The sequence below is a fragment of the Pseudochaenichthys georgianus genome, chromosome 4, assembly GCF_902827115.2.
Source record: "Pseudochaenichthys georgianus chromosome 4, fPseGeo1.2, whole genome shotgun sequence".
In the NCBI taxonomy this organism is placed as follows: Eukaryota; Metazoa; Chordata; class Actinopteri; order Perciformes; family Channichthyidae; genus Pseudochaenichthys; species Pseudochaenichthys georgianus.
Window position 1 is genome coordinate 31,746,573 of NC_047506.1, and position 13,920 is coordinate 31,760,492.

Sequence of the window (13,920 nt, forward strand, 5' to 3'; positions counted from 1 at the left end):
CGCAAGAAATCTACCCTCGTGGGGGCGCGCTCATGTGATTGGCTTAGAATTGAGGAGACATCTGATTGGCTATAGATAGAAATAATTACAAGTACGAATCGGCTGACCGTCAGGGGAGTCTCAAAAAACCCACACACGAATGCACAGCGATCCGTGCACAGAAAGCTGTTTGTGTTTGCAGGTTCAGCGGTTTTAAACGGAAAACAAATATGTGAGGATCAAAAATACACATGTAAAACTTTTTTCTGTATTTGGATTTTATTTACATGTATATGAAACGGAATACATTTGTGTGTGCATTGAAAAACACAAGTGTGGATCCGGAAATACAAGTTTGAATCCTTTTGCGGATCATGAAATACAAGTGTGAATCCTTCTGTGCGCATGTGTGTATTATGAGACTGTTCTGAGCCCATAAATAGTAGCAGTAAGCTAACGAGAGGCTACGTTCAGCTGGTGACTCGGGAGTCGGGACAGAGCAAATGTCAGGAGTTTGGAAGTATTATAAAATTGAAAGCGAAGGCAGTGTAACAGCCATATGCAATGTTTGCAAGGCAGAGGTTCCGCGTGGTGGAAAGAACAGAGCTACGTTCAACACGACCAATCTAATATGCCACAGAAACACACATCAACAACAACAACGACGAGTACACAGCGGCCACTCAGGCAACGGCACTGAAACAACCAACACTTTCAGAGACTTCTAAAAGGAAAGAGAAACTGCCCCAGAACAGTGAAAAGGCCAACACAATAACAGCCAAGATAGCTGAATTCATCGCGTTGGATGACCAGCCGTTATCTGTTACCTTTTTTTCTCTTAACGCATTGCATAAAGATCGGTTCGGGAAAAAATCGGTATCGGCAGATTGTCAAAATCAAATGATCGGATCGGGAGCAAAAAAAGGTGATCGCTACAGTTGTGCGGTTGCTCTGACGTGATTGGCTGCCATCTCCTGGTCCGCCCCCTGAAGATTGTGATTGGAGCACGCCGGGCCCGACGCACTCCAATCGCAGCGCACAACCGGCGCACACCTGCTGGAGATACAAAGCCTGGGGACACTTATCACTCTGGAGGCTCTGACATGTGGACAGACGCCTCTCGCTACTTGCTCTTAGAGAATTATGTTAACTGTGGTTAAACTCGTGTGATTAGTCGTGTCTAGAGTAGCTTAGTTAGAGTGTAGAGTAGCTTAGTTAGTGTTTAGAGTAGTTTAGGATTTTGTGACTGTTGCCTTTTAGTTTAGCTGTGTTTTTGTACAGTCTCTTTTTGTTAGTTGTACCACTTTTAAAGTGAGGTTTTGTTTTGTTTCTTATTTAGTGTAATAGTGTTTATTCCCCTGTATGCAAAGACTCCTTTTTTAGAGTCCTCCTTTTGTTGGTACTTTATTTAATTCTGCGCCCTTTTTGGCCGTTGTTTGTGCCAGGCTGCCTTTCCTATTATTGTGTTACCCTGCTATCTAGAAATAAACCCATTATACCAATTCCAACTGGTGTGTGTTGTTTTCCTCTACCACTAGAGGGGGATGTAACAACTTGAATAAGTGATCGTTTTAAATAAAGATAATTTTTCTTCTGTATAATTGTGTGACATTGTTTAATTAGCGCTTATCATAGGACAGGGGTGTCAAACTCAAGGCCCGGGGGCCACATTCGGCCCGCGACTTCATTTCATGTGGCCCCACAAGAGCTTGCAAAGAATATAAAATGTTTATTATACGGTTACATGCTACAGAAGCACGTTGCCCATAAACTACATGTCCCACAATGCATCTCAAATATGACTTTTTTCTCAGAATTTGCCTTTTTTTCTTCAAAAATATGCATTTTTTCATAGAATTCCTTTTTCTCAGAATTAGATTTTTATTTCAAAATGATTCTTTTTTTTTCTCCAGAATTTGGCTTTTCTTTTTAAATCATTTTGGGACATAGGCACTGAAGAGACTTGCAATTATTTGCCCTAGAATTCTGCTTTCAGACGTAGTTAATTATGAAGTTATTACCCTATCCGATGATAATCCGATGCAGAGGCAATGATGTAATATAAAACATTATTTTATATATATGATATATTTATATATGTATTTTTATATAGTCTTAAAGTTACAACCGGCCCTTTGAGTGCAACCATAATGCTGATGTGGCCTGCGATGAAATTGAGTTTGACACCCCTGTCATAGGACATGCGTAGCTAGTCTAATCCATTCATATCATCCTGTGTTTCCCTTTGTTTAGAGCAAATAGAAGGCGATATGACAACAACAAATGAAATGCACCAATACCTTGATTAATATAACATATTTTCTGGGTTGGAAAATAGTTTGAAATATTTGGAATAATGTGGATCTTGTCGTTTTTAGACATTGTAAGGCGGAAATGTTACATATTATACCTTTTAAAGTACGCAGTATGTCTGTATGGCGAAGGCGACATACAGGAGACAGAGAGAGAGGAGAGGGGTGAGTCATTTCCCGGTGATATGCCAAGTCTCATATTCACACATTTGCAGGAAGGTACACACACACACACACACACACACACACACACACACACACACACACACACACACACACACACACACACACACACACACACACACACACACACACACACACACACACACACACACACACACACACACACACACACACACACACACACACACATATAAACACACGCACAAACAAGCAGACGCACAAACAAGCACACACACAAGCTCCTACAGGCTCTACTGTTCTGTCGCATTGTATTAAGGACAGTACACAGCGGCTCCAATCACTGAGACGAGGGGGGGGGAATAAAAGGAGGGAGGGTGTTGAAAAGTGAATGGCAGTGAGCAAAAAGTAGATAAAAAACGGTATGAAGATGAGAAAACCTTGAACTTTGTGTTGCCTTCAAACTCCTAGACTTGTTGTGTCTTTCCTCATCTCTTCATAATTCATTCAGCGCTGTAGCTGTGTGTTTGATGCTGCTTTCATACTAAAAATATCTCCAAACAGGCAGAGAAAGTAAAGAGAGCATGTTGTCATAAGACACATTTCAAATGTTTACTTAACCTGTTCAGTTGTATTTATATTGCCCTAAATAGCATTGTTCCCTCTGTCCATAGCCCCTTGATTTGGACAAGGGAACACGGTTTTTTTTACATAAAAAAAAAGCAGTACAGAGGATGAAGGGTAGTAAAATGTCTTTGATTTCACTCAAGTATTTTCACTCTTCAGCCCTAGACTTTAACGCAAGATGTACATTCTGTGTGTATAAGGTCGAGGGCTGTCAGGAGACCTTATACACATTACATCTACAAGTGAGTACTACAGTCAGCACTTTCAGACCTGTAGCAAGCACTGTTGCTTCTGCAGCCCACTGTCCTAACGGGCAAGTGTCAATCATAGCAACACATCAAATGAACCAAATTGGATTAGTCAGTTGTTAATTGGTTAATCCATCCATAACTGTTCCGCCGCTTATCTGGGTCCGGAACATGTAAATGTATTGAGTAAAACACAAGGAAGTCTTGTTGTATATGGCTGTGAAATATTGATAAATAATGTTAGGCCTCTTTGTCCCTACTGGTTTCCCATCAGTCTTTGAACTCTATAACTGTGAAAAGGGATGACATTATATTAATAGGTGTTAGGAAAGAAGCTACATCGCTGAGACAGTTTTGATGTTTATGTAATTTACCTCTTCTGAAGTGACGATAATAATGATTATCGAATGATAATTTTGTCAATTTTAGTGAAGTTAGAAAGCACTGCATCATGTTAAGACTCTTCCATCCACTCGAAACAATGAACTTCTGTCACCCAGAAACACCCAGAGCTTCAGATTTGCCGAAGCAAGTCCTTGGGCAGTGAAGCCTGCCAGCATCTTAATCAGGGAGTGAGTGGGTGGACAGACGAGCTAATGGGAAAACAGAGGTTAAAGTAGCAGAGTGATGAAGATTAAATGGAGAAGGGAGCCTGTTTTGGACTCCAAACAGCTGGTCTCCACCTCTCCCGTCTCAGTGGCAGAGTAGCACATTCACTTTGAACACTAAATCTTTGTCAGGACTGTAGTCTCAGTTCGGGGCCAAAATTAGCAGCATCATCATCAGAGGCCGGAGGATGATTCATATGTTTTCACTAATGGAGATAGAAGCGCAGATGGAAAGAGGTGGTGAGGTAATGGATGGTCATCAGATATAGAGAAGAGGGGGGGTTATTGTCCATTATGACATTAATCAAGCAGACACTAATGACCAGGAATTAAACCTCTTAACACAAGAGGAGCATAGTTAGAGCTTGAGATGGAATTTCATATTTAAACCCTAAAGTGTCTTTGGGTTCAAGAAATAGAAATAAAATATATTATTAATATTATTACAAATAAAAGTGAATATTGAACAAACAGTGATGTGGTCTCTCAGGATACTTGAAAGACTAGTGTTTTGGTAGGTAGTTGTTTCTTTGAAAACGATCAAGCAATGGGTTTTTCTAATAACTGCGATCTTGTTTCAAAAGTCCCAAATCTAAAAGTAGATATAGGTCCCCTAACGTCAGCCATTATTTTTGTAAAATGTTGTTTAGGAGCCTTGAGTATGACAATGTGAGTATGACAATCTTCATCTTGGTTTTCTTTATTGCAGCAACAAAAAACATATTTGGGTGAAGCTTGGGAGGATCGAGGCCCAGCGTGGTTAGGTACCAGCTAACACTAATGCTAACTAGCTAGCTAGCTAGCTCATCTTGATTAGCAGTGTGCATCCGCAATTCACGCTAGCTGTGATATTAGCGAGTGTGGTTAGGGAAAAACATATTTAAAACAAAGAATTCTTACAGGAAAAAAGAGCTACATGTTTTGATACTACTTATACTCTGATAGTTGTAGTAACACCAGGGTAGCAAATTGTCAATCACAGGGTAGGCACGCAATGAAACATGTCCTCCTTCATCGTCAATTCAACTCTAAATGACACCATGATTTTGTATAAGTGATCATCATGCTGGAGACTGACTTGAAATGAAAACCCTTTACTCTTTAGGAACATTTTTACTGAGGTAATTACGAGGATAAGTGAGAAGTCGTGTCATTTTCTCAATAACTAATAAAATGCAAAAATATGTCCATCCTTAAAAACAATCCCATGCTGTACACATATTCAACTCTGTCATGCATTGTTTACATCCTTCTCATAGTATAAGAGTTAGTGGACACATTTGGTGTGTGAGTTTTCAGGCTGACTTTAACCACCATGGAGATGTGACTCGTTGCTCAGGCAGATGAGATTGATTCTTTCAAGCCATCTCCGATAAGAAACTCTGAGGGTTTGCTGTGTGCAGCTGTGATAAGCTGAGAAGTGGACGCTTCATGAGAAAGACACGCCTAGAAGATAGATACTGTTGGACAGGATGATTTATGGTGAGACAAACGTAAGGAGCTCAGTTGCTCACAGATAGAAAATAATGTGACAGCTGTGCCACACACCACAGGCCGTCTCCGTGACGATGAGCTGACATCTTTGATGTGACAAGCACACCTGTGGTCTCATGCGAGTGCTTGCCTTCACACATGTATTTGTGTGTGTGTGTGTGTGTGTGTGTGTGTGTGTGTGTGTGTGTGTGTGTGTGTGTGTGTGTGTGTGTGTGTGTGTGTGTGTGTGTGTGTGTGTGTGTGTGTGTGTGTGTGTGTGTGTGTGTGTGTGTGTGTGTGTGTGTGTGTGTGTGTGTGTGTGTGTGTGTGTGTGTGTGTGTGTGTGTGTGTGTGAGGTCACCAGCACATTGAGCTGTAACCTGCCAACCCTTGTGCCCCCACTTAAAGAAACAGCCTTTCTGGGTTTCATAATCAGATTAACAAAGCAGAGGCTGGGATCAAATGAGACAGAGTTATCGTGGTATGAACGAATATGACAAAGTACAACAAAAACAACTTCATCTAATTGTACTGCCATGTAAGCCTTTTTATTTTAAATAATGTGATGGTTTGAAACACTGGTGCTGATTTCCTAAGGATATAAGTTTGACATTCCCTCAGTCATGACTGCATTGATTTATGCTCCAGCATTTAAATGAATCATCTTGTGTGCCACTTACCTATAAACTCACCCTGGATATTATTATTTGAAGACATATTGTACATAACAAGTTATCGCTTCACGAGACATTTAAGGAATAACTGCAGTATGCATACTGGGAGCTTAAACCTTAGACCTTAATGTTGCAGTCTATGTGAACAAAACTCTAAAGTGATTTTAAATAAAGGGGCTCTATAAATGCAGTCCATTTACCTACATATTTACATTGACAGTTGTAAATTGACTTTATTTATAAAGTGCTTTTCTAGTTAACCGACCACTGAAAGTGCTCATTAAAGGTATCTCAGATTGGGCCTTTTGTCACCAATTGGGTGTGTGGTAATTAAAACTCAGGAAGTCTCTGATGAGAAAATGCCAACAGATCCAAAAGTATGGGTATCTCGGCCTCTGCTGCTTTGATGCAAGTAGTCTTTTACATACAATTGGTTGATAGATATATATATATATTATATATTATATATGTATTTCCAAGTCACTTCCTTCAGAAACGAAGCAAGTATGCTTCCAAGCCACGGCTTCGGAAAACGAAGAAGAATGGAACAGGCTAACAAGTGTGCCACTCTCTCTAACGGTTTCAACATAAACTGTACCGAAAATAAATACGTCACGATGTCTATCTAATTATGAACTTGCTTTACTTTCACAGAACACATTTTTGGTGATAACAAACAAATGTAACAAAGTAACATATTTACCAACACATGTTCTACTCCACTACATACTTACATTTAAATGTGTGCTGCGTCGGTTCAGCCATTCTCCGCAAGGGTTTTTGAAATTGGTCCGTGCGCAAAGCATTGTGGGGACTTTAAGGACGCAAAGTCTACCCATGTGCAGCCTCGAAATTTCCCCCAAACCAAGGACGCGGCCTCGGTGGAATTCCAAGTATGCTGGAGATTGGAACAGCCCTTCGGCGGCACTCGATGACGTAGCATCCTTGAAATATTGGCTTGGAAGCCAGAATCCTCGAGATTGAGAAACGGCCACATACTCCTCCTCACCAGTCTGCACCCTGTGGCTCAGTCTGTCCCTGTTTGGAGACACTGGCCATTTCTCAATCTCGAGGATACTGGCTTCCAAGCCAATATTTCAAGGATGCTACGGCATCAGGACCTCACCGTTCCAATGTCCAGCATACTTGGAATTCCACCGAGGCCGCGTCCTTGGTTTGGGGGAAATGTCGAGGCTGCACATGGCCCATGGGTAGACTTTGCGTCCTTAAAATCCCCACAATGCTTTACGGACCAATTTCCCCAAATCTGTGGCGGAAAATGTATGACATATGACGCACACCTGCACACTTGCTAGCCTGTTCCACTCTTCGTTTTCCGAATGCCAGGAAGGATTCTTGCCTAGCTTCTGAAGGAAGTGACTCGGAAGACATGTGCTACCAAGCAAGCGTACTCGCGATTGAGAAACACTCACTGACTAATTAATTCCCTTCTTATTTCTTGTGAGTGAGCTCCACCTGCTGTCAGAAACATCTAACTGCAAACTCTGACCCTTTGTTGGCCTCCGCAGAAAATAACCAACAATGTCTCACTAGCATATTGGCTTGTTCAGTCTGTTGTTCTTTTTATGACTTTCCAAATTTGACTTGCTTTTATCCCTCAAGAATCTAGAAGCTGCTTTCCATGCCCTCTGACATCTTTTAATTTTTTTTTTTGCATTTTTGATTTAGCAGACGTACAAACATGATTCAATATGTGGATTTAAGGTGGATGAAGGATGTTAACATTGTCAAGTATTATATTAAGAGTACTGCAAAACAAATGAATCCACTATGTTTTACCCTTGCCTTTCTGTAGTAAAAGAGTGTATGTCCTCTTTTTCATGGAGCACATAATAGTAAACTCAAAACACATGTCAGACTGCTTACTCCTCGGAAGTGTGAGATCATTGCTTCAGCTGATCCTCATTGATTTCCAATAAAGCTCAGACTTGATTTTAAGATCCTATTGATTCCTTTTAAGACTTTCTGTTTGCTTGTGATCTCGTTATATAATTGAGCTTTTAACCCGACATGAGTCAGAGTACAATTTAAAGGAAAGTGTCCTTAACTCATTTTAATCAATCCCTTTTTTTTTAAAGATATTTGTGCCATTCTTTCAATATTATCCTTCCATCCATCTTCTCCCGCTTATCCGTGGTCGGGTCGCGGGGGTAGCAGTTCCAGCAGAGAGCCCCAAACTTTATTTTCCCTGGCGACATCAACCAGCTCTGACTGGGGGATCCCAAGGCGCTCCCAGGCCAGCGAAGAGATATAATCCCTCCACCTGGTCCTAGGTCTACCCCTTGGTCTCTTCCCAACTGGACGTGCCTGGAACACCTCCTAGGGAGGCGCCCAGGTGGCATCCTAACTAGGTGCCCGAACCACCTCAACTGGCTCCTTTCGATGCGAAGGAGGAGCGGCTCAACTCCGAGTCCCTCCCTGATGACCGAACTTCTCACCTTATCCCTAAGGGAGACACCAGCCACCCTGCGGAGAAAACCCATCTCGGCCGCTTGTATCCGCGATCTCGTTCTTTCGGTCATGACCCATCCTTCGTGACCATAGGTGAGAGAAGGAACGAAAATGGCCCGGTAGACAGAGAGCTTTGCCTTCTGGCTCAGCTCCCTTTTTGTCACAACGGTGCGGTAAAGCGACTGCAGTACCGCTCCCGCTGCTCCGATTCTCCGGCCCATCTCACGCTCCATTGTTCCCTCACTCGAGAACTGTTTCCGACTTCCACGCAACGTTGATGAGACGTGTCAACCATGACAGTCCCTCAACACCCAGAGCCTTCAGCATTTCCGGGCGGATCTCATCCACCCCCGGGGCTTTGCCACTGTGGAGTTGTTTGACGACCTCAGTGACCTCCCCCCGGGAGATTGGTGTTGATCCCCCGTCATACTCCAGCTCTCCCACACCCGCTGCTTTGCCTCGACCACGGATGAGGCTGCTGCCCTTCGGGTCTGTCGGTACCTTGCAACTGCCTCGGGAATCCCCCGGGATAACAAATCCCTGAAGGCCTCCTTCTTCAGTCGGACGGCTTCCCTGACCACCGGTGTCCACCAGGAGGTTCGAGGGTTACCGCCCCTTGAGGCACCTAGGACCTTGAGACCACAGCTCCCCGCCGCGGCTTCGGCAATAGAGGCTTTGAACACCGACCACTCTGGTTCAATGTCCCCAACCTCCACAGGAATGCCCGAAAAGCTCCGCCGGAGGTGTGAGTTGAAGGCCTCCTGAACTTGGGCCTCCTCCAGACGTTCCCAGTTCACCCGAACTACACGTTTGGGCTTACCAGGTTTATCCAGAGGCTTCCCCCGCCACTCGACCCAACTCACCACCAGATGGTGATCAGTTGACAACTCCGCCCCTCTCTTTACCCGAGTGTCCAAAACATACGGCCTCAGGTCCGATGATAGGATAACGAAATGTATCATGGATCTTCTGCCTAGGGTGCTCTGGTACCACGTACACTTATGAGCATCCTTATGTTCGAACATGGTGTTTGTTATGGCCAATCCATGACTAGCACAGAAGTCCAGTAACAAACCACCACTCCGGTTCAGATCAGGGGGGCCGTTCCTCCCAATCACGCCCCTCCAAGTGTCTCCATCATTGCCCACATGTGCATTGAAGTCTCCCAGCAAGATTAAAGAGTCCCCTTCAGGAGCCCCATACAGGACTCTTTCCAGGGTCTCCAAGAAGGCCGTATACTCTGAACTGCTGTTGGGTGCATAAGCACACACAACAGTCAGAGTTTCCCCCCCATAACCCGCAGGCGTAGGGAGGCGACCCTCTCGTCCACTGGGGTAAACTCCAACAACGAAGCACCTAACCGGGGACTTGTGAGTATCCCCACACCCGCCCCGCGCCTCACACCTTGAGCAACTCCGGAAAAGAATAGAGTCCAACCCCTATCCAGAAGTAAGGTTCCAGAGCCGACGCTGTGCGTAGAGGTGAGCCCAACCAGATCCAACTGGTACCGCTCCACCTCCCGCACAAGCTCCGGCTCCTTCCCCCCCAGAGAGGTGACTTTCCACGTCCCCAAAGCCAGCTTCTGTCGCCCGGGTCTGGTCCGTCGAGACCCTCCGCTTTCACTGCCACCCTTCTGGCAGCGCACCCGACCCCATCGCTGTTTCCCGTAGGTGGTGGGCCCGCGGGACGGAGAAGCGGAGGTGTTTCCCACGTTGCCTTTTCGGGCTGGGCTCCGTGGCAAGCCCGGCCACCAGACGCTCGCCGACGAGTCCTCCTTCTGGGCCTGGCTCCAGAAGGGGACCTCGGGCTTCCTCCGGGCCGGGTATCCTCACTTCTTGTGTCGTCTTTCATGAGGTCCATCTTTCAATATTATGATTTTTGTATTTACCTTGGAAACATTTAGATTAAAAAAAAATAGTGTATAATACATTGAGGGTGTTGAGCTGGTGTATGAAAACAATAATGGTGCCAACTGTGTTCTTTTGGTAAATATATATATCTTTAAAAGGAAAAAAAAGAGCAAATATATTGAAAAAATATACAAAACAAAAATGATATTTATATATTATTTACATATGTAAAAAGATACTATGATACAGCAATTGAAACTTCAAGCATTACTGTATTTTGTTACATTTTTTTCTCAGATTAATCATTGAACGACGGTTTATTCAAAATCCCTCTATATTCCTCATCCCCCGGTGCTTCCACCTCATTGGCTACCACTGCGAGGTTGAAGAGCAATAGCGATCCATCATTGGCTGAATCTGTAAAGGAGATAAAGTTCAGCCAGGTTCAGCCAAAGAGACAGATTAAAACCGGAAAACAAGTAGGCCTTCAAAATAAAGGATTAGTTTTGACTAGATGGTGTGTCAACATGAGATTATTCTCATTGGCTAACCTATATTTCATTGTAAATTACTTTGAGTGCTGCATGTTTTAATAATGAAAAGTGATTTAAATGTAGAAAACATTATTTTATCATTGTACATTGCACTATTCTCTTTAGGCAAGGCAAGTTTATTTATATAGCACTTTTCAACACAAGGCAATTCAAAGTGCTTTACAAAAAAATGACATTAAGAAAATGGCATTTAAAATCAGTCATTAAAAATAAAAGCTAATAAAATAAACATAAAAAGAAAAAATACATGGATAAAAGTTAAAGTGCAGTCTAAAATATGAATAGTTCAATTAAAAGCAGCGACAAAAAGATAAGTCTTCAGTCTGGATTTAAAAGTAGTAAGAGTTGCAGCGGACCTGCAGGTTTCTGGGAGTTTGTTCCAGATATTTGGAGCATAATAACTGAACGCTGCTTCTCCAGGTTTAGTTCTGACTCTGGGGACAGAAAGCTGACCAGTCCCTGAAGACCTGAGAGATCTGGATGGTTCATAATTTAGCAGGAGGTCAGAAATGTATTTTGGGCCTAAACCATTCAGTACTTTATAAACCAGCAGCAGTATTTTTGAAATATATTCTTTGACACACAGGAAGCCAGTGTAAAGACTTCAGAACAGGAGTGATGTGATCCACTTTCTTAGTGTTAGTGAGGACTCGAGCAGCGGCGTTCTGAATCAGCTGCAACTTTAAACTATAATATACAGAGCAATTGAAAGTGGGAGTATGAGCAGAGACTCATAACTGCAGCACTGACCTAAAGTAATTGCTATCTAGTTGTTAAACTAAATGAAGGAATCCGGAATCAATGGGCATGCAGATTTTCAATTGAATTTACAGAATAAGAATCACAGGTCAAGTGTCAAATAGTTGATGGTTTGCACTGCTGCGTCCATTTGCTTGCAACATAGCTACTGAAGGTCTTTTTCTCAAAACAAATGTTCAACTTGGTCGACAATAACGTTTTAATCTACCCCATTTTATGAACGACTGATTTTTGATTGCCATTTCAATGTAGGCTACGCCACAATGAATAAGAAGACAGTGCAAATCAGTGCTGTGGAGAAGAAATTGGGAATGAATACAATTCAACAATACATTTCTGCTAGACTGTGAGGCCTGTTTTCAGTCAATTGTGCATTACAGTTTATATAAAGTTCTTAAAAATATCCGCTCTGCATCAGCCAAACGGCTCGCTGCACCCGCACTGCAAGGGGGACCCAAGTTCCCATCAGCAAAAACACATCGGTTTGCTATCCTGGCTCCAAAATGGTGAAATGAGCTCCCCATTGACATCAGGACAGCAGATAGCTTGCACATCTTCCTGCGCAGACTGAAAACTCATCTCTTTCGACTCCACTTGGAGCGATAGAATGACTAAAAAAGCACTTATAGGCTTATACTAATAAAGGACTGGCTTATCTAAAGCCAGTTGAGCTCATTTGAAATGTGTTGGCTCTATGAAACCTGATGTACTTATATGATTCTGTTTTCTTCAAGTTTGTATCTTCTTGGTCGAATGCACTTATTGTAATTCGTTTTGGATAAAAGCGTCAGCTAAATGCAATGTATTTTATGTAATGTAAAATATAGCTCGATAAAGTGCTTTTATTTTGTTTGCCCAAACCGGAAGTCGTTTTCATAATGGCTGGCTTGTTAGTAGTAGACAGAGCTGTAAACCAGTTGAAATCCCTCTCCACCGGAGCAGAGCAGAGGGCGAGAGGGTCCTGCCCTGCAGTACAGCTGGAATATGGCGGGCCGTGGAGGCGACGTGATGTGTTCACGGTCCGGATCTGCTGCCAGCGAACAAACATGTTCAGCGGCGTCCGAGGAGCAGCAACCAAAGAAGAAGAGCAAAGCTTTCTCCCTGACCAGGATGAAGTCCCGCAACATCTCCGGCAAACAGCTCCAGCATCAGCCCGCCGTGCTAAACAACAACATGCCGTTCACAATCCACTGCCAGATCGGGAAAGAGATCAAACACATCTGCAGCAACTGCCGGGGAGCCGAGCAGCGGCGCGGTGAGAGGACCCGGTTCAGCTGGCTGGGTGAAAGGGGAATGTTGGGAAGAGGGGGTTCTTACTGTACTATTTTAAAATGATTATTGTCATATGCCGGTGGCCGCTCCCTGCCTGCCTGGGGGAGATCCAGTAGTACCGGGATCAGCACTCAGATTAACGTTAGCCCTGAACGTTGCTTGTAAATTACTGTATTTTCTTAATAGTGACCTCTAATGAGCATTTTGTGATTACTAAAGCATGTTGAATCAATTTAATTTCTGATTTAATGTTACTTTGAAGCACGATTTATTTTGTTATTGTTATTTGGTCCACTTTTGTAAGACACTACTGCAATATTATTACTTTAACAACAAGTAGGGATGAAAATGATTGTCATACCATTTCTTATTAATTCAACAACAAACAACATGTCCACAGTCTTACTATATGTCACGTGGAAGATCAAACTGTAGTGCTTGGTGCAGACCACGATTGTAAGAAAACATATTACATTCAAAATATTTCAGTAATATTAGTTACATTCCCCCCTACCCCAAAAAGACGTCAACCTGCCAATTTAAGTTACTTAATTACTTAATGAAAATATTGATTAGTTGTTCTTGTCCATGAACCACTCTCTTTTTTTAAATTAACTTATTATTTTTTTGCCAATAAAATGTCAGAAAATGGCCCCAGTTGCTCGTGGTGACCTCTTCAAAATGTGCTTTGTCGAACCAACAGCATCCCAAAGATAGTCTGTTTATAAATGTTCAAAATGAAAGAACTGGAACAAAGGATGGATGGTTTGCTTTCAAAATGGCACAAACTATTATTAGATTATCAACAATGCCGTCAATTCCTTTTTCTCTCAATGGACTAATCAATTTATAGACTCGTTTTTGCAGCACTAGTGTCGTCATGCTTGCACTATCCATGGCTACCCTCACCAGCAGGTTGTAAAAATGGTCGAGTCAATCAACTAGAATGAT

General features: G+C 42.8%; 1 protein-coding gene across 2 annotated transcripts in view; it reads left to right on the forward strand.

Annotated features, from left to right (window-relative positions):
• The window catches only part of phactr1 (phosphatase and actin regulator 1), a 46,652-nt gene that overhangs the window by 10,152 nt on the left and 22,580 nt on the right, over positions 1 to 13,920 (forward strand). Inside the window, exon 1 of one of the 2 annotated variants that reach the window (XM_034081021.2) lies at positions 12,642 to 12,952. The exons of the other annotated variant lie outside the window; for it this stretch is intronic. Within the exon in view, the coding sequence (XP_033936912.1) occupies positions 12,682 to 12,952 (271 nt within the window). The 5' untranslated portion in view covers positions 12,642 to 12,681. Of the gene's footprint in view, positions 1 to 12,641; positions 12,953 to 13,920 lie in introns of those variants that run through there. 2 annotated transcript variants of the gene reach the window in all.